This window comes from Mesocricetus auratus, unplaced genomic scaffold (genome assembly GCF_017639785.1).
Source record: "Mesocricetus auratus isolate SY011 unplaced genomic scaffold, BCM_Maur_2.0 Super-Scaffold_100015, whole genome shotgun sequence".
Classification (NCBI taxonomy): domain Eukaryota; kingdom Metazoa; phylum Chordata; class Mammalia; order Rodentia; family Cricetidae; genus Mesocricetus; species Mesocricetus auratus.
In genome coordinates this window covers 26,956,258-26,982,491 of record NW_024429198.1, presented here as the reverse complement: position 1 = coordinate 26,982,491, position 26,234 = coordinate 26,956,258, and the positions used below count along the sequence as shown (strand labels likewise).

At 41.7% G+C, this 26,234-nt stretch overlaps 1 protein-coding gene across 4 annotated transcripts in view; it reads left to right on the top strand.

The window, feature by feature from the left end:
* Adcy2 (adenylate cyclase 2) overlaps positions 1-26,234 on the top strand; it is a 361,240-nt gene that overhangs the window by 264,988 nt on the left and 70,018 nt on the right. For all 4 annotated transcript variants that reach the window (XM_021235581.2, XM_040757723.1, XM_040757724.1 and 1 more), the window contains 5 exons: positions 981-1,157; positions 4,122-4,165; positions 8,436-8,516; positions 14,977-15,046; positions 17,823-17,920. In XM_021235581.2, coding sequence (XP_021091240.2) covers positions 981-1,157; positions 4,122-4,165; positions 8,436-8,516; positions 14,977-15,046; positions 17,823-17,920 — 470 coding nt within the window. The remainder of the gene's footprint in view (positions 1-980; positions 1,158-4,121; positions 4,166-8,435; positions 8,517-14,976; positions 15,047-17,822; positions 17,921-26,234) is intronic.

Below are 26,234 nucleotides of genomic sequence, written 5' to 3'. Positions count from 1 at the left end.
TTGTTTTGTTGCTTAATGCTACCTGTGAAAGGCTCTCAGTGTGCATGGCCTTAAAACCTGGGAGTTGAGAAGAAACAGATTTTTTAATTGAAGCAATCAAAACATAAAAATCTTGTGGTGTGAAATAAAATAACTGCATGAAAAAGAGAGGAAAAATTGTCATGACTCACGAGTAAATCCCACAATCCATTTGTGTGACAATGTGAATACATATGGACCTCCTTCCCTTATGTCCCAAAAGAGCCCCTCCCCTGGGAAATAAGCACACAGGAAGGTACTGTCCCTTCTTGTGTTCACACTGCCTGTTGGATGAGATCATGGGACTCAGGAACAGGGTTTGCAACACTGTTCATTTCCCTCAAATTCCTGCCAAATAGGAATTATTATCCGCCATAAGACCCTGAAGCTCTGGATGGCTGTGTAACTGTCCCCAAGTAGCCCAGCTGGTAAATGGTACAGAAAGCAGGAGTATGGGTTCCTGAGTCAGGTCAACCGAGTTCATAAAATCAAGATTGAATCCATGGACATTTGTGTACGATAGCTTCCCTGTAGTCCAGGTTTCATTTTTAGGGACACACTTCTAATTAATGTCACTAAATACCAAGAGGTAAATGTATGATGAGTATCATGATGGCAAGCATTGGTTAAGTGACAGGAAGAGGTGAGCAAGAACATGTATTCAGGCCAAGAGCACCAAAACATGGGTATGGAGGTCACCAGTATGACCTATACAGCCATACCTATTTACAAAACCATCAAAACCAACTAAAACATATCCCAAATTCTGCCGAAGTGTTGGTTTACTGTGTGCATTATTACTTGTTAATATACCTAGCACTTTTTACTAAGTTTCTATTGCAGTTAAGTTTTACTATCTAGAGAAAAAGCAATTGGCCTGGCCAAATGAGGCTGGATCAGGACCAGAGGAGGGAGGACGGAGGTTGGAGTGTACCAGTTGTGATGCTGTTTCTCCTCCCAAGGGAGAGCGACGGAGTCCCCAGCACCTCTTCAGACCTCGCCATACCCTAGATGGAGCCAAGATGAGGGCATCTGTCCGCATGACCCGGTACTTGGAGTCCTGGGGAGCAGCCAAGCCCTTTGCGCATCTGCACCACAGGGATAGCATGACCACAGAGAATGGGAAGATTAGCACCACGGTATGCCTGCCTCAGAGCCAGGGCATAGTGGGAGGGCTGGGAGCTCCTCCCCCACCAAAAGACAGGGCATTTCCAGCCAGAATGCTCCTCTGCAATGATGGTTGACCTGAGTCCAGGGGGCCATGGGATCTAATACAGAGGAACTCCATAGCGCAACATACCATTATTTACCCAACCAACCGTGACAAAACTATTTATCCAACTTCTTTTTTGTCTTACAAAGTAGAATACCGCGAACATTTTAATGGAAGTAGGCATGAAGGCAGATGTCCTGCTCACGGGCATTATGAAGACTTTTCAAATCCCAAATGTTCAGGCTCTCCATCACTGCCCCATCAATGTGGGTCCTGTTCTGGTTCCAGCCAGAAACACCAAAGGTTCTAACAATGGGGACTCATGCAGCAAAATGCAGAAAAGAATATGGAAACTGTATCTAGAGGGAGCAGGAAGAGTAAGCACAGTTAGATGACTAACATAATCCCAACAGTATATTTCAGTCTCTAAACTGAGTCCAGTTTCATGTGTAATGGCAGTGACTGAGTCAGGATGCAGTTAAGATAGACTGTAATGCTTTATGATTCTCACTGGCTGAAGAAAGAGCATAGCAGGCTGTTGGGTAAAAGTCAGGTTTCCATCTTTCCTCTTCCCCATGCCTCAGAGTCTGGTAGCAAATCCTTAAGCCCAGCGTGTGGGGGCTCTGGATTAATTGTATCCATTTTTACAACTTCTCTACAGTTTTTAAATTATTTCCTTTTTTTAGAGTAATCACATTTTGTTCTCCTTTTCTGGCCTCTAAACCCTCCTGTTTATCCCTCCTTGCTCTCTTCCAAATTCATAGACTCTTTTTTCATAATTGTTGTTACATACTTCACTAAAAATCAATGTAAACCAGTAGAACATTGTGACTGATCAATCAACAGAGCACAGTTTTGGGCCAGGTCCCTAGAGTTTACCTTCTAATGGGAAGAGGGGAAGCTCAGTAGAGTAAGATAAATAAATAATCTTAGCTGGAGTTTCTTTCCAGCCTGGTCCCGCAGCTGATTTGCCCCAAATAAGCACACAGTGACATATATTAACTTATAAACTGTTGGCTGATGGCTAGGGCTTCTTACTGACTAGCTCTGTCTTAATTATTAACCCATAACTACTAATCTATGTATTTCTACATGGCCTTATCTTACTAGAGAGCGTGTGGTGCATCCTATCTTCCCCGTCTCTATATGGCATCTCCCTTAAGGCTTTGCTTTCTCTCCTTCTTCCTTCCTCTCATAGCCCCACCTTTATTTCCTACCTGGCTACTGGCTAATCAGTGTTTTATTCATCAACCAATAAGAGAAACATATATACAAGAGAACTTCCCCATCAGAGTAAGGTTATTCCAAGTACAATAAACCCCATGAGGAAGGTAAATTCAAGTGCATCAGGGAGGGAATGGTGTAGGCCCTAGCTGGACAAGTGTGGAAATCTCAGGGGAAGAGCAAAACAAACGGAAATGATGGCAGGAACAAAGTCAAGTCCTGCAGAGGGAGTAAATGTGATGTCTCCTGGGGGCAAAGGGGAGGTGTGGCAAAAGGTGGGAAGTCATCAGCAACTGGCAAGTGGAAGTTGGCTGGGATGGGGTGATAGGGTTAAGAGTTCAAATTAACCTTTTGTATATAGTGGGAAGTTTGGGGTATCTTAAACTAGGAGGAATGAGCAGGACTTCAGAGCTTTGCAGAGAGAGCCATGCCCTCTCCTGCTGAGACTGCAACAGCAGACACTGTGAGAAGCACACTCACAGTCTACTCGCAAAGTGGAGTAAATGAGACTTGACGGTGAAATGGATCCTCACCTCCAGCAGGTCCACAGCTGGAAAATGATGATTAACTGAGGTGACAATGCAAGGGAAATCAGGTTACTTCAAATGGAAAAGCCAAGACCTTTCTAATAACCACCATCAAATTGACATGTCTTCTACATATCTAAATCCAACAGGGAAGAACATGGGTATTGTGCAAACCTGAAACTTATTGGGGAGGTTGAAGCTGAAGGTGCCAGCATGAGACCCAGGGTTGTAGTTGGCATTGGGACTGAGGAGCAGGGTGAAGCCATCAGGAGAGAGAGCAGACCTGAAGCATCATGGCTCTTGCAGCACTTGGGGCACATAGATAAAGGCATCTCAGAACTTTAGCGCCAGATGCCAATTAAAATCAATATTCCAGTCACAAAACTCATGAAGTGGATGTTTCTTTGCTTTTCCTGTTCTGTCTTATACTTTAATTCCACTACAAGTGTACACAAGTGTCCCTGTGGTTTTGTTTGTTTGTTTGTTTGTTGTTTTGTTTTTTGAGATAGGGTCTCTCTGTGTAATAGTCTTGGCTGTCCTGGAACTCACTTGGAAGACCAGTTTTTTGTTGTCTTTTTTTTTAACTCGTGCTGTTAGTAAGTGAGATAGCTAACTGTCATCCCCAACCTGTATATCCCCGTCACTCTTTCTGGAACTCCCACTGGTCATATGAACTTCCTTCTTTCTATCCATTGTCTCGAGTCCACACATTTAACACCTAGTGCCATTTCTTACCACCTGGTTCAGTGATCAAGCCTTGGATGGCCAAAAAGTGTTTGAAGTTCCTCTTATGTTTTAAAGGCCATCTAATATTTGTATGTTATTTCCAGATGGCTGCTAGTTCCTGACAACTCTGTTGAGGGTTCTGGAGGCCACTATTAAAAAAAAAAAAAAAAAAAAAAAACAAGATCATGTTGTCGCCCCCAGCATCCCAATGTCCAGGGTTTGTGGGTTATAGCAGCATTTTAACTGATTATGATAAGTCCTTTTTTCTCAGATGGATTGTCACTTTGTTATTTAAACTATATTCACCATGTTAAAAGAAAAAATATGTACATTCTCTAAATCATTGCCACATTCTTCCTGAAAGATGTTTTTGACACTAATTGAGTTTCTCTTTTTATTTTTTTTAATTGCAGGATGTGCCAATGGGTCAACATAATTTTCAAAATCGCACCTTAAGGTATGGCTTGTCATTGACTACTTAATTTTTAAAGGCATGTTGCTTTTTATTTATTTCTGAGAGCAATTATCATCAATTAGAGCCATTTCAGAGGTGCCTTCCAGAAGAGCAGCTACTGTGAAGAGTCTATCAAATTACTCCCAGCTTCTAAAAATAAGAATATTAGCGTCTTGTTATTAGGGTTGAGAGAGAGAAAAGAAAAACACCACCTGCTCAACTCTTTGCACTGTTGAATGTTGTCTTTAATCACTCTCCTATTAGAGATAGAGCTTTTTAAGAACCTGAATTGTTTTACATTATTCAATTGCTGCTTAGAATCAATGCTTGTTTTGAATCCCAATGGTGACCCAATCTGCCCACCCTACTGAAATGGGAAAATATTTTCCAGAACTTCCCCACATGTCCTGCCACTACCCACAATCAAATCATATCACTGTCTTTGGGTTGGATTTTATGTGTATGAGTGTTTGTGTGCATGTGTTTATGTGCACCACATGTGTGTAGTGTCCACAGAGGCCAAAAGAGGGTGACTGCATCCCTAGGACTGGTAGTTCAGATGGTTGGAAACTATCACATGGGTGCTGGGAACTGAACCTGGATCCTCTGCAATGGTACTAAGTGTTCTTCACCATGGAGCCAACTCTTTGTATCCCACTAAGGTTTTAACCCACACCCCTCTGTCTCCCATTTTATTGTGATATTGGAAAAATTAAGGTATTAGCACAAAAGTTAAGGCAACTTTTCTTTCCCTACAAAGAGACTACCTATGGGTTTTACAGAAATGGAAGAAAAATAAAATATCCAACATATATCCTTGTAAAATATGCATCATATCCAAGTGAAAAGTAAACACGCCTGACGAGCCCGTTTGCTTTCCCAGAACCCTTCTATATGATTATTGTAATTAACTCTAATTTGTATTTTTACAAATTTGAAATTTTAGCATTGAAATGGAATAGTTTCCTCATTATTTTTGAAGATGATAAGGCTCTTGGGATTTTTCTTTTTTAAAAAATGTTGTTTTTTCCATGTTCTATCCCATATTAAAGTGAACTTAAAGTAATCTTAAAGAGATTATACAGTATCTCTATATCTCTAGGATACCATGAGAGGCATCGCCTACCTGAGGCTGGTAGGATGCTCAAACATGTGTAAACAGCTCCCCTCGGGAACTTCTGCTATCCGTATTCATCACCTTGCAGCTCTGCTTCAATGGACAAGATACAGTGGGAAATGCTTCACAGGAACCCAGGACAGAGCAGGGAGGTGACTTCTAAGATGAGCTCAGCTAGGAATCTAGTGAAAACATGCTTCCATTTTATCTCCAAAACCAGAGAAAATCTAATTTCATCCCAACTGTGTTCCCATGGGGTAGATACTTTTGTGTAACTATTATGAAGGGAAGGAGCCGGAGACACAGGAGAAGTGGAAAGATACCAGGAGTCTTGTGTCTACCACATAGGAAGCCAGGACTCAGTTTTATATACAGTGTCCAGCCACTGTGCCACCAAATCTTTGGCAGGTTAGAAAGAGCCCCATGTATACTTGTTCCATTTCTGTCTACTCTTATTGATCTTTGCTGGCCCCTAAGCATGGGGAGAGAATATAGATTTTGGGTCAGGCTCAACAGGCTTCCTCCCACTTCTGAACTCTGTAACCTTGACCCTAACAAACTTCTCTGAGGTTTTTGCCTGACCAGGGCACTGACTTCTCATGACATCTTCTGTGCCTCTTTAAGTGGACTTGCCCGGGATGTGGGTTGGACAGATCTCAGAAGGAAAATATCTGGATGGGTGCTGGCACATTGGAAAGAGGGATTGGAACACAGAGCAGTGGGAAAGCTGAGCTCAGATTTAGGGACCAGTAAAGGGACAGGGAAATCAGCAGTGCTGAATCAAAGGGAAAAAGTCAATCAAGATGTCCTGGTAAGTGGAACAACAGGTATATAGATGTCTTGTCCTCTCCATCGTGGAGGTCATGCAAATGAGAAATCTGTGTCTACATCAGAATCATTTTGCAGACAGTCAAATCAAATCACTCATCATGACATGGACTTTGTGACCTCTTCACGTTGCATTTAAAATGGTGAGCCCTGCATGGGCATTGTTGCATTAACACTGAGCAGAATAACAGAGCTAATACCTTAGCTCAACCTCCAAGAAAATGTGTACATTTACTTATGGGCCCCAAGTTAACTGTGAATTTCCTTAGACTTGACAAGACTGTGAAAAAGAAAACCACTGAAGTGAAGTCCAGAAAATCCAACCTCACCCTAGAACTGGAAAATTTAAATGAGGGTCTAAGTACATTACTGGGAGACCATAAAAGAGGGTGCATGTCAACACCAGATGATTGCTAAAGGTCTCTACTTTAAAAAAAAAATGTGTACCAAGGGGATGGAGGTGAGACTTGGTGGTGGAGCGCAGGATGATCCTGCACAAGACACTGAGAGATCCCAGTACCAAACCCAGCAAAATGGAACCAAAATGTGAGAAGCTGTCTTTTCAGGGCTACAGTCAGAGCCATCTGACTCACCCACAGCTCATACCTGAGCAGGAGAGTGTGGATAAAGAAAAGGCTAGCTGCGGGGCGGTGGTGGCACACGCCTTTAATCCCAGCACTCGGGAGGCAGAGGCAGGTGGATCTCTGTGAGTTCGAGGCCGGGCTGGACCGATAGCCTCCGAAACAATACAGAGAAACCCTGTCTCGTAAAAACCAAAAAAAAAGAAAAAAAGAAAAAAAGAAAAGAAAAGGCTAGCTAAAGACGTTAAAGGAAAAGACAGAGACACAGAATAAAATCAGGAGGGCAATTCAGTCAATACTGAACGCTGAACGCCCCCAGTTTATTTTTCACCATTTTTAAATACCTTAGCTGAACAGGGGAACAAGGGGAACATGGTCTCATGTATACAGAACAAACATTTTTCTTCCTCAATTCTCCAAGGATTCAGTAACCACACCTTATATTTAATTTCTCGTTGTCTGGCCTTAAGGGTCAAGAGTATAACCACCAGACCAAGTCTGTTGTTATTTAGATAAGACACCCAAAGCTAAGATCAAAAATCCTACTGTAGCCATGCCTTAGACCTTTAGGTCTTATGACTTACTAAGGACGGTTTTGAACTCTCTGACCTTTAGACAAAATGGAGTGGAGCCATCCGTATGGGCCCTGACACCAAAACCAATGCTCCTTCTTCAAGTGAATTTGCATTTGGTGAACTTAAACCTCATCATTGATTTGGCTTGATATGTACAGTTGGATCATTTCATGTCATCTTTGTTTTAGGATGAATTCTGCACTTGACCTTTTAGAGAATGACAGAGAGAGACACAAGTCGAAATACAGAGCCTGGGAGTACACACATCACTTTGTCTCTGAGATTTAATTACAGATAAATGATGTGTGACACATCATGTTTGTTCGTGTTCTTATCTGTATGTAATGGCAAATAGGACTCAGGAAAGTGCCAGTGTTATTCCAGATTAGATCTACCCCATTTAGTATTGAGTCACCTGGATTTGTGTGTCTGAAGACAGGCATGGCCTCATTTAGCCTGGCTCGCAAGGGCCAACCTGAGCCTTTAATCTTTCCAGTAGATATTTAACTGTTCAAATAAATGCCACCTTCACCTTTTCCTTTATGCCATTCTCGTGTGAATTAGCCACCATTCCAGGAGGGGGCACTTTTAATTGGCATAGTTCACTTAGGACCTGTCTTGTTATGACTTAAAAATCGCCTTCCCTAAGACCATGTGTGGTAATCTGTAAGTCTATAAACAGAAGCAGGCTCTTTGCGAGTATGACTTTTGCCAACCACAGAACACTTAAATTTAAGCAAACAATTATACTAAATATATTACATATTAAATGAAACCTTGGAATGTCTAAACAAAGGCTGTAGCTTTGCAAATTCCTGGAGACTGGCCGAGAAATACATCAAATGTAGGAATGACTAACACAATCAAATTTCTCTAAGGTTATTTCTGCAACCAGTGTGATTTAATCATAAAATGCAGGTTACCGGGCCTGCATGTCAAGAGTTAGCACATCACTTAGGGAAGACGGTCCTTTCGTAACAAGCGCCATGCACTCTCTGGTGATTCGGAAGCCCAGTGAGTTTCACAGAATCGTAAGTCAATGTGTTTACCTTAGTAAGCATCGTGGTCAGTTTACTCAGTCAATAGTGTGGTATATGCTTCGTTGTCATGAGAACCGGCCTAATATGTGTCTCCGTGCTAATGTTCTCACTCATGTTTTCTTTTGCGTATAGAACCAAGTCGCAGAAGAAGAGATTCGAAGAGGAACTGAATGAAAGGATGATTCAAGCAATTGATGGGATCAACGCACAAAAGTGAGCAATTTTTTCCTCAGTCTGCTTGTTTCAGAGCCTACTGTTTTAATACAATGTAATATTTCCCAAGTGTCTCCGTGCCAACATTGCCATCCTTAACACTGCAAACACAAGTGTCTCAGACAGTTCATTCATTTCCTCCCAGTGCCCTTCATAGTAGCTTCTGTTAATAGGATTTCTATCATGCTATTAAAAAATTAAGTCTGCCTAGAAAATATCCACCTAGTCACTTAGTGACAAACACCATGCAAGTATTCACACAGAAAAAAGTTATGTGTCACTTCATACACTTGCTTTTATTTCTTAAATTACAAGATTTCCCCCTTCCTTTCCTCCCTCCAATCCTTTCTATGTATCCCCCTTGCTCACTCTCTCAAATTCATACTTATTTGTTGTTACATATTTTAAAATTAATAGACATGGAGAAACTTAGGATTGTCCTGAAATTCATCTATGCCATAAAGGAACTCACCTGTTCCATAGAAGGACTTGGCTGTGTCATGTAGAGAAAGTCATCTATGGCATAGGACCTCATCTGTGTTACAGAGAACACTACCTGTGTCATAAGGGGATTCATCTGTATCATGGAGAAAATCACCTGTGCCATAAGGGTACTCACCGGGGTCATGAGGGTCGGGGAGACAATTCTTTTGGGTAATGAGACTCAACTGCTACATAGAGAACCTCACCTGTGTCTCAGAAGATCTCATAGAAAGCCAAAAGCAGATGAAATATCCAGCATACTTAGTGAGTGCTTTTTAAAAATTCAGTTATAATCACTACCAGCAGGTCTACGTGAGAAAATGCTTACAGAAAATTTTCCATCTTTAACCTACTTCATTTACTACTTCAAAGTTGATTTTTGAAAAATAAGATGACTTTCATGTTCAATTAATATAGCATAACATATAGTTGTAAGACCTTTACAAAATGCATGTCCCATATAGCTATTCAAAATATACACAGTGCAATGAGGAGGCCTAGGTAATCTATTGAGCCTTGGGCAGTAGATCAGTACTCATCCCGAGTATACACACGGACTTTGGATTCTCATCCAACAATGTGAGATGCACTCTCACCCTGAACTCTTGGGGGGAGGGTCTAGGCCCTGCCCTGGATGAAATGACAGACTATGGACACCCCCATGGAGGGCCTCACCCTCCCTGGGGAAATGAGGGAATAATGGGGGGGTTAGGGGGGAGGGCACGGGAGAAGGGGAGGGAAAGGGAGAGGGACCTGGAACTGACTTGTGAAGCAACCTTGTTTCTAATCTAAATTTAAACTGAACAATAAATAAAAAATATACACAGTGTTTGTGAAACAACCACAGGAATGTGTTGTACAGCATGTGTATCAGGATACCCATGTCCATGCAATGAAGCATCTTGACTGGATGAGCTGCAAGAAAGATATGCAGGGTGTAGTTGTTATCACCTGTCAGAGCTCCTTTACATGTTCAAGTTGACAAAGCCTTCCCTCATCCTTAATGCTCAGGGTTCATGAGCAGTGCTGGTAGAAGGTAGACCCTAGCTTGACCTCTGCTTCTCCAGGGGACAGTTCAACGTTTCACAAAGATGCAAACCATCACCTGTGAGCTACCAGCGGCCAAATTCAAGGAAGATGGAGAGTCATCCAGCTAGAGGAAACAGCAGACGATGTTCTGTTTCCCCCCAGAATAACACACATTAAAAGAAAGAGGACCACTTGTCTACTGAGTGTAGCACCAGTAATCATAAAAACAGCAACACTAAAATTCCAAGCGCTAACCCGGCCTGTGTGTTCTGGTAGGACCCTACCTTCCAAGTCACTCATGCTCCTTCCGAAGAACAGTTAGATGGCGCTATGGCAGTCTTGATTCATTGTTAAGGTTAACTTTGAGCAGTTTTCTTTGCATCATTATCATTCAAGCGTGTGCACTTAAAAATGCCAGGGTCCCATGCAGGTTTGTGTTTAAGGAATGCCTCCTGTTGTCTTAACTGATTCTTTCATAAATTTCCCACCATTTTTCAGATGAAACAGAGAACTCCATGCTGGTCTTGAAACAGAGAGGGAACTGTGTAAAGGGAAGCTCTTTGGCCTTTGGGTGTGGTTGGCATTAATTATGTGTTGTTGTGCCCTAACCATTAACACCTGGTTTTTTTGGTATGACAATCTTCTTGTTTCCACCTAAGGATGCCACTGGGATTGAATTACCAATTCGTGCTACTTTCCTTTGTATAAGGCAGTGATTTCTCTGCAGATTGGCATGAATTCAGTTCAGTGGCAGAGCAACGGACTCATGCCAACCTTCCTTTCCTGGACATGCACAGAGGTCAACTGCTTCTGTCTGATCTGAGATCACCAGTCCTATCAAGTCCAGATCTACTCCCATGACATCATCAACATTAACAATACCCAAGAGACCCCCACATTCCAGTGTAGCTGTGTTGGAAGTCAGGGATTCATTATACGGAATTGAGGAAGACACAAACATTTAATACACAACATAATGGCCACCTTTCTGTCTCCGTGGCTTCTGTTGTTTCAGAAGGTGCCTTCTAGTGAGCAGTGTTCTCAGGGAGGATGGGGCAGGCAGGGAGGGTGCTTCTGCCTTCCTCACACAGGCTCTTACTGTAATCTCTTTTACTTTTTCTACATCTAGAAAAGTAAATCATAGAAGAAAAAAACACTACAAATTGACAGGGAAGCATTGACAGTGTAGGCTGGGCATAGCCTCAGTTCCTTCCTGCCATACATTACATCAGATGGAAAACATCAGGAGGCCATGGATGCCACACATACATTTCCAGTCCTCTCCACCCCTACTCTCTAGCTCTTCCTCCTCTCTCCTCCCTTCTCTCCTTCTCCTTCTCCTTCCCTGTCCCCTCTCCTCCCTCAGCTCTCCTTCTGCTACCTGCCCCATCCTGTCACTCTGTAGCTCCCGTTTCTAAAATTATTATCTGACCTACTCAGACCACATGAATCTTTTCTGTTCACATAGCCCAATCAGTCCTGTGGTCAGACCTCAGTGAGGAGAGTGCAGGCTGAGCGTGTCAAACAGACAGATCATAATATTAAAAGTGGATTTCTCACAAGCCATTCATTAGAGGGAGTTCAGAGCCCTTCAGGGCTTCACAGAGACTAAGTCTGTGGAAGCAAAACAGCCTCTTAATCCAAAGGCACCATCAGATTTGCTCACTTACTGCTCAAGCCACAGGTCAGGCAGGTCTTGCTATGGGCAGAGGGAAGTGAGCATGCAGATTTGTTGGGATTTCGTTGTTTCCTCAGGAGGCGTGTGGGGTACCACACTCGGCCAATGCTAGGCACTAAGTCCTGGTTCTGGGAAATTCCTGTCCACCTGCAGGACACAGAGGCTGTAAACCTAGAAACGGAGGCCACATCTTGATGACAAAGGAAGAACGGCTTTTATTTCCAGTTTTTAAAATTCATTCTTACTATGTTTACAAATTTCTATTTTCTGGAAGAATTTTTAAATTAGATTCTGCTTTTTCAATAAAGGGGGAGAAAAGACATTTGGGTTAATTGACCTGCATGTGCTATACATTTTCTGATAAATAACAGTTGTAACAGTGAGTATACTAAAATTTATTTTGGGGTCAGTGAGATGGAACAATGGGTAAAAGAGCTTGCCACCAAGCCTGACTACCCAAGTTCAATCCCCAGGACCAGGACCAGAAAGAACTGACTCTACCTAGTTATCCTCTAACTTCCACAGGTCAACAGTGGCATATATGTGCCTAAGCACACACACCCAAACATGCACACAAAATCAACTAAAACATAATAAAGATTAAAAATAAAATTTATTTTTAATATTCTGAGTATTTTAATAGGAATTAACTCTTGGTTCCTAATTTATTTTTTTTAATTGTGTGGAAATAAAAGTGGAAATAGAATCAAGGATTGAGCCCTACAATAGTCTCAGAAAATAGATGAAAATCTCCATCTGCTACAGTAATATAAATATCAACTATATCGTGGTTTTGGAACCTGTAGCTTGACCTTTGGTGAAGCAATATGGTTGACAATCACACTTTTCTTGGTAGCTCTTCTAGAAGAGTACACATTCGACTCTGTCATATCGGCTAAAAACGGGCTATTGGTGGTCCTGTCTTCTGAGTCAGTCGAGGTGACTAGGTGACAGTCTAGTAGTTGGTGTAGAACCGCAAAGGTGTCTGAGACCCTGGGAATCCCACCTCAGCATTGCTGCTCTCCTGGCTACAGTCTCAGTGGCCATCATCATGCATGCAGGTCTGCTCTCATAGGCCAAATCAGTATTCTTGCCATGTGCTTGGCCAACAGACTGTTTCACTTTTTCATGTTTCATAAATCTTTATTCTGCATCTCCCTAATTCAGTGTATTGCAAATGTGCCTGTAAGAAATTCAGGGCCAATAAGATGGCTAAGTGGGTAAATGAGCTTCCTGTCAAGCCTGATGACCTGAGTGTGATCCCTGGGGTCCACATAACAGAAAGAGAGAACCTACTCTCTCAAACTGTCCTCTGTCCTCCAGATATGTACTGAGGAACGTGCCCCCCCATCCCCAAATGATAAACAAAGGAATGTAGTTTCTAAAAAGAAATTTTTGTGATGTGATAATTGTGGAGATAATTATATGACTTTTTTGGAAATTTATGTAGAACACATTTATCTGATATTTCCTAATACATATGTTCAGATAAATAACTAGGTATATTGATACCTAAATATAAAGAGAGACAGATATATGGGTAGCTATATAGATAGATAAAAAGAGATAGATGATGAAGAAGAAGATAGATGGATATATAGATGATAAATAGATGCATAGAGATAAAGAGATAGGTACATATAGATGGATAGATAGATGATGATGATGATGGATACTTATAAACACAGGAATAGAGAAACATATACAGGCCCACATATTTGAGACTATTAAATTTTCTATTAGAGAAAGTTCTATTTAAGGAAACTTAGGAAAATAGGCATGTATCTCCTTCAGTGACTAGTGATTCAACCTATCAGTAATGATTTCTTCTTGGTAGTTCCAGGTACTTTTCTTTATCAGATTTGGACTTTGGCTTGTGTTTCTGTAACCATAAATGTGAAGTAGTATGCCTCTGTCTCACCTCCATCTCATTTTATCATCACAGCATGGCCATGTCAACCATTGTGTGCTCAGTCCTGTGCTCTGTGCCCAGTACTGCTGTTGCCTGGAGCTATGAGGCATTCCAGTGAAGGACTTTCTCCTTATACCCTTGCTCTATCTATCTGAAATACTTCTGTGAAAGTTGACGGTGTGAAAAGATGCACACATCCATATAGTTTTTACTTACTTTTCAGCATCAGGTCTATATGCTTATATTTGTGATGATTTAGGCTTATGTCAATAGATCTTTATATTGGTATTTTAGCAATTATTGGTTGGGTATATTCATTGTACATAAGACTGGGATCCATTGACACATTGCATACAAGTATATAATGCATTTTGACTGTATTTCCCTCACCTCCACCCCTGTGATCCCTTATTCTCCCTTTTTCTCCTCTTCCTTGATTCCCATGAACTAAGTTCTATTTTAATGAGTCCAGTCACTATGGAAATCAATATGAAGGTTCCTTAAAAAAAACTAAAACTATGTCTATATATGCCCTGATTATGCCATTCCTAGGAATATGCCCAAAGGACTCTAAGTCAACAGATAGTAACAGTGCTTGCACATTAATCTTTTATTTTTAGTAACTTCTTGCAAACTTCATCGTGACATGGTTTGACTCTTTTGGGATAACATTAAAGGACCTTTGTTAAGTGCTGATGAAACACCAGCTCCTCCCCAAATGTTCTCCAGAATCTGAACACTGAGTACTATATGCAGCGCTTCCCACAGCCAAGGAGAATAGGGCTTCATCAGACCCTGGGTCCTCCAGCAGATGCCGCTGTCACCATTTGACCTTAGAACCTCATCTGTCTACATATGACCTGATTTATATGACCTGATTGTGTCACTCCTAGGAATATGCCCAAGGGACTCTTAAGTCAGCACATCACAGCAATGCTTGCTCATAAATCTCTATTTGTAGTGTTTTTTTTGAAAGCTTCATTCCAACATGGTTTTTCACTCTCTTGAGATGAGAAAGATGATAATAAAAGGGATTTGTGTGAGTGTGGATGAAGTGTGGACATGTTTGTGTCTTTGGGATGGCTTCTCTTTTAGCAATTTAATGTGGTAAACTTTTCATTTCAATTTAATATGACAATTATGTGATTTTTTTTCCCAGAAGGGCATTGCTCGATTATGCATGTTACATTTGTAGATCCTGCCACATTTGCAGACATTTGTAGTATCCAAACCAAATAAGTTGGCATCATACACCAAAAAAGATAACTCAGTTTGGCAGGGTTTACATTCAACAAAGAACAATGCTGGGATTTTTATTTTTTTATTTTTTTGTAAACATCTGTTTTTCTCATTTTCAGGCAATGGCTCAAGTCTGAAGACATTCAGAGAATCTCCCTGCTATTCTATAACAAGAATATAGAAAAAGAAGTAAGTCGTGTTTCCTCTTAAAACTGCATGATTTTCTTTCTGAAATACTAGTTTTGATTTCATTCATGAAACTGGCTGGATACTTTTAATATGGTTCTCAATTAAATACTTCACTAATATCTGTATTTGAAACTTTCATTGAATTGGTTCTTTGACAATTTCAGACACGTACATAGGGCTTCTTAGTTTTGCGCCCCGCAATCTGCACAGCCCCTGACTGGGCCAGGCCTTCCTGACTCCGCTCTACTGCTCCCAGGCACTCTTTAGCACATTTCTTTCTGCCAACTCTTTCTTTGGCCCTCTGGTAGTCTCTGCACTTCGGGTAGTAAAGGATGCATGGCTGAAATTCAGCAAGAACAGGAAAAGGTAGCTAATGTCTGACTGTTTTAGTGTAAAATTTTCTCGGAAAGGCCTTTAAAACAGGGCTTCTCAACCTTCCTGAGGCTGCAATCCTTTAATACAGTTCTTCATGTTGTTGTGACCCACCCCAACCATAAAAGTATTTCCATTGCTTCTTTATAACTATATTTTTGCTACTGCTGTGAATCATAATGTAAATGTCTTAGGTGACCCTTGTGAAAGGGACATTCAACCCCCAAAGGGGTCGAGACCCAGCAGTTGAGAACCACTGCTTTAAATGGGAAAAAATTGTTCCTAATAAATTGACAGTGACAAAAACACAGATTGTTCTAATGTTGACGTAAGTATGGCGCTTACATCTAGCTACTGCATTAAGAAAATTAGAAAACTTGAGAACTTGTAATTTTGCTGTGTCACAATACTTTGGCAACATGGCAGATAAGCAGCAGGTGTTTGGTTTCCGCAGCTTTGCTAAGCACGGGTTTAAAACACTCACTGCAGGAAGGATGTATGGTTCTGCTAGGCCACCTGCACTCCACTCACCTCCCCTTTTGTGTTGGTCCAGAGAAAGAACAGGGTTCAGAGGTCATGCCCATCATCCAGCCTCATTCTTACAAGCTCGGCTTGTACGCAATGCTTAGGTTAGTGGCAGCATGCTTGACTGTTAAGAAAATTCTGCTCAGAGAGCACAGTTAGCTGTTTCATAAAAACTGTATGGAAAGATCAAACATTAAAGGTCTTTCCCAAGTCCATGGAAGTTGGATTTTATAGGCACACACAGATTTCCCTGGTATACCTACCTAGTCAAGAAGATCAGTTGCCACCTTCTCAGTAAAATACTTTGTCTACAGACTGTTGCCCAATTAATACTCAATGCCTTCTTATCCCTGAGTGATGTTAACAGATACTGAAGGCTGTTTATTATGTAACTATCACATTATTCCTTCCTGCTCCAAGCCCTAATACAAAGTCGTGGAGAAATTCAAAGATAAGAAAGGAATGGAATGTGTGGAGTCTAATCACATTCCAGCAGTTATGCTAATACTGCACCCTCATCCCGTCCACATGCAGATCATCCTGGCTATTAAGTCACAAAATTCAGTGGGACAGATGTCCTAATGAGGAGGAAGGAATCATCACTAAGAATGCAGCTTTGAGCAGCTGCACACACATTCCCCACATGGATCTATCTGCAGATGCCAACACTAGGGCAGAGTTTAGAGAACACTGGGATTTAAGCCCACTTTCATCCACCTACCCACCGCTTGCATTTCTTGTGAAAGGAGAGAGAATACAGCAAGACATATAGACAAAGAATCAAGAGACCTAGGGAAGAGCCGTCTTTCAACACCAAAACCTGAGCGGCTTAAATCCAAAAACTGCATCCGTTTCTTCATTTCTTGAGAAACAGGCTAGGCCAATATGGATGATAGAAACTGGGAGCATTTTCAAGAAGTTACAATGCCATTTCACAACAACTTTGTCTCCCCTAGTTTTGTTATGAATTCAGTCTGGGAAATCAGTGCAGCTTCCTGTGTGGAAGGCTGCCTTCAGTCTTCCTGATGCAGATCCCAGGACTTCGAATTAAGTGAATCCCTTTGCATATTAATCATCAATATTAATGTGAACTCTAGTCTGCAGTTCCTTCAACGAGAAACAGGGACAGAAATAGTTTCTGCCTCACTGTGTGTCTGTTGTCAGGGTTGGGCATTTAGTACCAAAAGCATTCAGAGTTGTAAATTAGGAACAGAGGCCGTCACCACAACCCACCACAGTCATCACGGATGCAGTGGCAATGGCTCTGTGTTCCCAACTAAGTCAACCAGGAGCAGTCCTGGAGAGGCAGTCAGCATGGGTTAATCTTTGGTCCTGTATGGTCCTGATGGGGCTGGACAGGTGAAAGGAGATGCACTGTAACCAATCCCACATGTTTTCTGTCTTCTATCTTCAACACTTTAATCAAGTTGCATTGAGATAAATAATGCATCAAAATGTTGACATGCAAGCATCACATGTGTCTGTCGGTTTCTTGGTGCTGTTTAAAAGTGTTATTATTTGGAAAGTCATTCCCTTTCCCACAATAATGCTAGAATAGGGAAACTGGGGCACAGGCAAAATCCACTGACCCCTTCCACTCAGCTTCCTCTGGTATGTTTCCTTCCTTACTGGCTTGACTCTATTCCATACAAGTGGGTTTCCAACATTTGCACTCATGTATTGCAGCCTGTGTACGTCACTCACATCTGGAGGGAGGACACCCTGGCTGCCTGAGATGGCAGCCATAGCTTGTTTCTGCTGAACTCTGCAATTCATAAGTATCATCCTATCCCAGATACAAGGAAACTGCTGGGTAGCTGTGTGCTGCTTTTCTCCTCAGCATCAATCAACCATCTCACAGTGTTCTTTCCCTCCTCAGTACCGAGCCACCGCACTGCCAGCATTCAAGTACTATGTGACCTGTGCCTGCCTCATCTTTCTCTGCATCTTCATTGTACAGATTCTTGTATTGCCAAAGTAAGTCCATAAGTCACCCCCTGGGGGTTCTCAGCTGGTGCACATCTCCACTAGAGCCTGGGTTTATCTAAAGGATGTGCAAGAATGCTAATTTCCAAATAGAGAGGCCATTTACCATATCATAGTGGTGGCCAGGTGATCTGGGTGGTTAAGGCTTAGTAATAATAATAGTAGGTTCTCCATATGGCTATTCTGACTTTCATTCTAGAATATTTTTATAAATAAGTTTGACCTTTATTTCTCAGTCATAGCTTTACTCTGATGCCCAGTCTAGAAAATTTAGATCAATATCAAATTTTATCTACAAAGAGCTCAGTTGCAAGGTGTTTGGACTTCTTGTAATACCAGGGGCTGAAGGCATTGTTGTAAGAACTTGAGTTGAGTTCTCTGGCATTATGTCACATCCCCAGACCAATTGGTGCATTGCTAATGTTTTTAACTCCATGGCTGGGGCTGGAGAGATGGCACAGTGAACACCCTCACTGAACAAGCCTGAGGAACTGACTTTGGAGCCCAAACACCCATGGTAAAAGCTCACTCTGGCAGCATTTCCTGCAGCTGCAGCACTAACTGGGGATGGGTGACCAGAGACAAGTGGTCCTAGAATCTTCAATCCCAGCACTGGTTGCATGGGTCAGAGATGAGTGAATCTTAGGGTCTTCTGTTTCAGCTATGCTGGCCAAAATGACAAACTTGGGGTTCAGTGAGAACTTTGTGTAAGATAGTAATGTAGGGAGCAATAGAGGAGGGTACCTGGTGTCGACTTCTGGCCTCCACAGCACACATATACAAAAGAACACACATGTCCATATACATGTATGTGCACACACAGTGCAGTTATTGGATGAAAGGGCAACACCTGCTCTGCGCATGTCCACTCCTCCATTTTCTGTACATTCTCTGAGTTATCCTTTTGTGTGAAATCTACCCTCTGTTATAGGTCGGAGTTCGGCTGGTCCTTCAAGAGACATAAGCACAGAGCACGGAATCTGAGCCAAGAGGGGAATCCATCCCATACTTTAAGATGGATTTCTTCAGGCTCCACCCACTCACAAAAAAAGCATTCTATTGAGACTGGAGAAGTTGGTTTCTCATCTCTGAGTTATTAGTCTCGTTAGTAAAAAAAAAAAAACTAAGAGCAGACTCAGAAAAAGGCTTGAAGATGATTTTGTTGGAGTTTGAAAGAAAAGAACAGGGCAAGTAAGCATTGACTCTTAGAGAATTCCTGGAGGAAAATGATAGAAACGGAGAAGAGAGAAACCTATGCTCTGTGTAAACAACTTGGGGTAGAGGTGGGTGGTTAGAAATGTGGGGGTGGGGTGCGACTTTAGTGGAAAAACAAGGGTGCCCTAAGTGCCTGGCCTTTGATCAGTATCTGAAAGAAGGAGATGGAGAGAAGGGAAAGTTAAACTTTTCTGAGTAATTCAGAAAGTCAGGCAGACTTAACCTAGTGCTCACTATACTGAGGGAGAAGTTTCTGAAAAGGAAAAGCATATTATTCCTCCCATCTCTTTAGCATGGCTAGTCAGGTCATTGACAGGCCTAGCTGGATTAACCCTTGTGTTTTTGGTGTAGTTTAAAATGTTAGGTCTCCATCCAAGAACAGGAATAGATTCCAGTCTCTTGGAAGGGAAAATAGCCATCCCTAGTGAGCATCAACAGAGTGAAGTTAAAGATTAATGTAGCAATCTTCCCTCTATAAAGATAACATTGTACTGAAAGGGAGGGGGACGGACATTGGGACAGGAGAGGGAGAGGGGTGGGGAGAGGGGGGGGAGGAGCTAGACACAGTCCATTTCCACTGTGAAAACCAGAGATCCAGTTCCAACGCTGTTCACCAGACAGCAGCAGTCTGGACTGGCATTCTGTTCACATCCCCACATGTAGCCAGGGGGGTGTTGTAATTTTAAAGCAAAGCACTAGAGAAAGATGCCATGCAGCAGAGCTCAAGTGGAGGGTTTTTTTTAATTAGGGGAAAGGGAAATGGGAAGAGAGAGGGGAGACTGGCCTCTGGGGACAGCAACAGCAGAAGACAAAAGAGAGGTGGTGGGATATGGGAGGGGGGGAGACAGGCAGAGAAACACACACAGAGAGAAAAGGACAGACAGAGAAAGATAGGAGGTGGGCAGGGCCCTTTAAAAGGGAACACAGTGAATGTGCACAGGTGGTGCTCTTAGTGGCTGCAGCTGAGGGTGTGTCCTGTCAGAACCCTAAGGGCAGGCCAGTAAAATGAGTGAATGCTGACAGGAGGGTTGTTCAGAACCTGGATCTCCCTCCTGCTTGTGGGGTCTCTGTCCTAAGCTGCCTACCAAGTTTCTATCTACTGCTGTCGCCATCCTGATCCCTAAAGGACCCTCCCTCCTACACTTTGCTAACATGACTGTCTTCAAAGAAGACGGCTCTCCTCTTATATTCTGAATGAAGTTTTAAGGATCTCATTATTCTTATAATAAACGGATATAGAGAAAATTTTCTGAAACAGATTTTTCTCTTGTCACTGCCTATTTTGTAGGAGCCAAAAAAAAAAAATCTACCAAGATCCAACGGTGTACTGCAATTCATCTCATCCTGTGTGGTACAGCTAGGATTTGTGGGCAACTGAACTGCTGAGGTTGAGTGGTGGTTTTTCTTTCAGATGAAGATGCTTAACAATTAGAAACAAACGCTGCCTTCCTCTCTATACTGCAAAGGCTTTTATCCTGGGCTCTGAGCCAAAGCAATGGCATTTATAGGAGAAACAGCAAGGCAAGGCATTATTCATGTATACGGCTCCTCAGCTGTCTCCCCAGTTTTGGAAGGGTTCCCACCAGGTTTCCTTTTTCCCACAAATTAACATCAGCAGACATGAGCCACAGGCACCCTTCTCTGTTTAAAAAAATCCTCAGTGAAATTTCCCACTGTCAGCTGATCAGCTTTCCGTTCAAATATGCCAACAAATTAAATTCCTTTCCAGTACCAGGCCTGCACCAGCTGGTCCATGAGAGACGTGTTCGTCCTCTCCTCTCTGTCAGGGAGCAGAGACATGTTGGTGGAATCACATTGCCCAGGGAGCTGGGGCCTCATTGCTACTGTCCAGTACACGAGTTCATTCATTTTCCTGCATCTGCCCATCGCGGGAACCTCTGTATCACCCACATCCTAAGTGATGCAGGGGCCATCACTCTCTGGAAGGAACGGGAAACATGGGTGGCTGTTTTAAAAACATCCTGGAAGAGGACAAAGACTAAACAAAAAACTCCATAGTTCTCAGTTTTAAATAAAGGTGTTGCAAATAAGAATTCTTAAATTTTAAAACAGAAAAAAAAATGGCATTACATCACACCGCGTCACCTTGCAGTGTTGGCTGTGACTTTTCTTGTCTCTTGGATTCTGCCACATTTTGAAGGGCCCAAAGAAAACCCATTCTCTCCAACTTCGTCACATACTTGTTTTTATATTGACTATTGGACATGAGCCCTTTGGAGTCCACACAGGCCACCTTCCCCGCTGGTGTTGGCAGATGAAAGCCGAGAGGAAGACTCCTGCAGCGTAGGCTTTGGGGCATGTCTGTCCAACACTCTTGTTGCCTGGCCTCTCTTCCTCCCCTTTTCTTTCAGAGTAGCCCTGTCTCTTTCCATTTAAATGGTGTCTGCTTTGAGATGTTTCAAAGACACAGCAAAGGGTGAAGAGTAATGTCACAAATACCCCAGTGTTCACAGCACAGACTTTTTCAAATGTATGCTACAGGTGTGATCCTTCCTGTGGGCGCTGTTTGGATTTAGATGTGTTTCCTAAGTTGTCTTTTTAATTTGTTCAGTCTTGCCTCGTGTTAACATTACTTTATTCACTGCACATTTGTAGCGCATTTGCTCACGAGTGCTCTCATCGCTACCATCTTATCTTGTGCTAACTGCTTGTATTTGGAGCCATGTTCCTAACTTTTAAAGGGTTACTCGGTTCTTTTTTCTGGTTCTGAAGCATGGACGTGCACAGATACAATTCATATGGATGCATCCCGTTCCCTGTTACTGCAGTCTCAGTTTATGCCTTTGTGGGAAATCTGCCTTCTCTGTGTCCCTTAAGGGCTTTTGTCTCTTCTCTTTCTTAGTGTAGATAGCATCTGTTCCTATACACCTAAGGGACAGGTGTAGCCTTTCCTGTCTTTGCTGAGTTCCTGAGCTGCCTGCTTTTGTCTCCATAGCCATTGCTTCCCTTCCATCCCAGAGCTCCCAGTCTGGGCTGCAAACTATACAGCTTTTCCTTCAGGTTCCACTGTTTTGAGTGTTTGTACTTCGTTTGGATTAATTCATACCCATTTACAATTTATAATTTCAATGTGTGTCTACTGGGTTCTTGTGAAAATAGGACTTTTTAATATATACAGTTCTATGGTTTTTCTATGCATTTTGAACATTCATTTTTCTCTATCTTCTGCACCAAAATTGCTGGCTTCATCCCATTGCTTACAGCTCATAAATACATGGATTGTGCCGTTTGGTCTGCTGACTATCTCATGGAGATGTTTCCTTTAACTATTTCCAGTTTCACAGTTACCTCATTCATTCTTTGTTTAAAGGCATCCTCATAAGGTGATTTTTTTTTTGGTGGCAGGCACCTCTGGGATTCACCTGTTCAAGGTGCCACCTTTGGTTACCTCTCTAGATGGAAATTGCTACACTTAGTAAGTCACGTAGACTGGCATCAATGTCCATGACACAAAATGAGACTGGATATCTTGAATGTCTAAGATGTCCTTTTCCACTTAGGGTCCCAGAGATAGTATTCTTCTCTCAAGATTCCCAGGCCTGCTTTCAACTCTCTGGTAGTACAGCACTTCCTGGTCCCCGACTTCACTAAAATATCTCAATTCCAGCTCACAACTAATCAGCTTCCTGGATGCATCCCTTACTCTGGTAAATGTTAAATCTCAGACTATACAGACTGCACCAGTCCCAGCTTCTCTTGGGTCTGTTGAATATCAGTGTCCCTCAGTATGTGATGCCATTCTTGTAGCGTAATTTCACTTCTTATCTAATCTGTGTGAAGAATAATTTTTGCATTGCATGAAGCATTTTCGTTGAAATGCGTACATCTCACATTTGCTGACATGCCCATTACTTGTTTTCTGACTCTGTAAAGTTATAGTGAGGTTACATCTTCTTCATCCCTCTCATGGTACATGTGTATCTGTATATTTGTAACTGTAATTTGTAAGTGATAATTGTACATACATATAGGACATGATGTGATATTTTGATAGTTATAGGTATGGAGTAAATTTAAAATCAAGGAAGCTAAATCTTTTCTAAGTCCAAAAAGGCAAGCAGTGATTAGGAATGAGTGAATGAACAAATGAATGACCAACAGAGGGAATTTTTTACTTGGAAGTGGTCTGTGGAGGGAGGAAAGCATTTTCTGTAAAGAGGTTCTGGAACCTTCTTTATCAAGCCAAAATTTTGGAACCTGGCTCTAGTTTCAGGATTTGAGTAGAATTAATTAAATTATAACTTGACTCCTCTTTGCAGTGTTGTTCTGCCTGCACTGTATATGTATAATTTTACTACAGATACACACTTCTTTGAAGACCAAATAATATTCAAACACAGAGCATTTTTGCATGTTTCAATTATTTTATTCAAATTATCCATCAAACTCAATGAGTATGTTAAACCAGGCATCATGAAAAGCATTGAAGCAAGGATAAGCTTTCCTAATAATGTTTAGTTAGATATCCTGTGTTTCATTATCCCAAGCTAAGCTAATAATGATGATACTCAAGAAAATTTAATAGCAAAATTACAACCTCGAGATGATTACTTCTACTTAGACCCCATCAATTTCCTTACTCATTTAAAGATATATTTTCAGTAATTCTTTGATACTTTTTTCAAAAGACCATTTTTTAGTATTATCTCAAAAGAGGAAAATAGCAGAAAATAATGTGAAAGTACTGGGTACATTAATACCCAGTAAAAATGGACTCGATTTCCTCAGCTCCAGTAATGGGAAGTAACTACAGTGGAGGCCGTTGCTTTGACGGGCAGCGTGTGGCAGCTCCTGTACCGTAGCCCACCATAACAGTTACGGATGTCTTACCCACTGCTCTGAGAAGCCACAGAGTGTTTGAAGCAGAGGTCATGATCAGGATTGCGTTGACGTGATGTGTTCACTTTTCTGGAGCAGGGAAGAAACAGGGCCGAGTAAGATGTGGTGGTTTGCATGGGGAAGGCCCTGAAAGGAATAAAAATGGTCCAGTTCTGAGCTGCAGTATAAATAGTGGTGCAGACAGTTCTTGATGCTTGGTTAGATATAGAAATTGTCAGAGGACTGTTCTGTGGATACGAAAATTATCAGTTTTGTCTGTGTGCTTTCATTTGAGAAGCCAGGAGAATAGCCTACAATTCTATAGAAAGAAGGCATATTGCATTGGGGCAGATTTGAGGAAAAATGGATCCTAGGGATCGTTTTATACACCAAGGATGTATGCATGCATTAGACACTAGGTGCTTGTGTTTAGAGGAGGAAGGAAAGTTGTGAGCTTTGGGATCTGGAAGAAGTTGCATTGAGGTACAGTCTGGAAAATTCATTGCTCAGGTAGACTTTAAGTCTATGAAAGGGCTAGCATTCATGGAGTTAGACAGTGAGAAAGAGTGTGTGCTTTCCATAGGATAAAGAATGTTGGGAAATTCTAACCTCCGGTCTGTATGATAGCCATGAAGGGAAACTTTGCTAGACAATAACAATCCCTTTTCTCTCCCACATTCGAGGACCTTCAAGTGATCTGAAGACCTCAAAGCTGGGTCTAATCATCAGGAAGCCAGCCACTGCGGCAATGACTACGTGAATTTCTTTCCCTCTCCTGAACTTACACTTCTCTTCTGCCCTTGGTTGCTGCTGAAGTCCCTTTCATTTTGAAGTTGTACCATGTATTTATAAAGGAGAGTTCCAATTGTTTCATGGTGACTGGTCATTAAGAGTTCTGTCCCCTCCATTGTTGCCCTTGATGAATGCCATTCAGAAGTTCTGAATAGAGTGGAGTGGTCTTCCTCCAAGGGATATTTCAGGGTGGCGAGCAAAAGAAAGCATGTGTTTTATCACCTTAAGTTAAATTCCAGAGGAAGGCGTCCGTGTTTATCCAATGCAATAACTTATAATGAGGATGAATTGTGGGCTTTGAGAGAATGTGCTTCTGCTGCATTATTCTCCCCCAAAATGAGTGACTCTGTCTTTATTAGAGCCACTTTCATTTCATGAAGGCAAAATCATAGAAGGGGAAAGGACTTTGTCTCCAATCAGCCTTTTCCAAAAAATGTAACAATATACCTGATTAAAGTGTCGAAGTCAAACATTGCCACTAAAAGGTGTAATTTTCAGGGAAGAGTCACCAACTTCTCTGTAAGGTTATAAATCAATTCTATACATGTGTTTAAAAGAAACAGCTTTGCAACAAGAATGTTAATTGAAACTGATTAAGTTTTGCAAACATCTTGGTGTGCATAGCAGGTCATAGCATGCTTTTTGAAAGAACAAGCTGGTGACTTGGTGGTAATTAAGAGCTTTTGACCAACCACTACTTTGACTCATGGTATTTCTTGTTCCCTGGTGTCTTCCATTACAAAGTACCGTCAAATTCATAATTTGCAAGCAACAGGAATTTATCTCAAAATGTTTTAGAAAACAGAAGTGTGTTTTCAGGGTAGTCGCATGGATAGGTTCTATTGAGGATATTAACTCATTTGGATTATCTGCATATATCACACACAAGCATTCAGCACATAATAGCCTTAGAAGAGACAAATGTCTATATAAACAATAATGATATCTGAACCAAAGTTTCGTGCTATAAGGATTAGAAAATGGCATTAATAGGTTCTCCTCTAGGGTCGGTGACCTCGCAAGCAAACAGGAAGTTAGCTAGGTTTTAGTACTAGGCATGAATTCCCTCCTACTGAGTGGGCATTAGGCCAATTAGACAGCGATTGGTTACCCCTGGGATAAATATGCCACTGTTGTAAAACTGAGGGTATCTTGCAGGACTGGCCATTATTGTGGCTGTGGACCTTCCACTAGGTAGGATTATTGATTGTTTTTCTACCTTGGCAGTTTGCATAGCACCTTTGGATACTGTAAAATCTTGTCCACTCCTTGCTCTGTAAACAAGAATGGGTATCAGAGTAATTTATGAGCTTCCTGATTACTATTTCATGGAACACTAAACTATACTTTCTCCCTTTCAAATCTATAGCCTCTTATTTCATTAATTGTTGTTACATACATGTGTGTATATACATGTATATCCCTAAATACATAAAAATGGCATGCGCAGTCTGTCTAA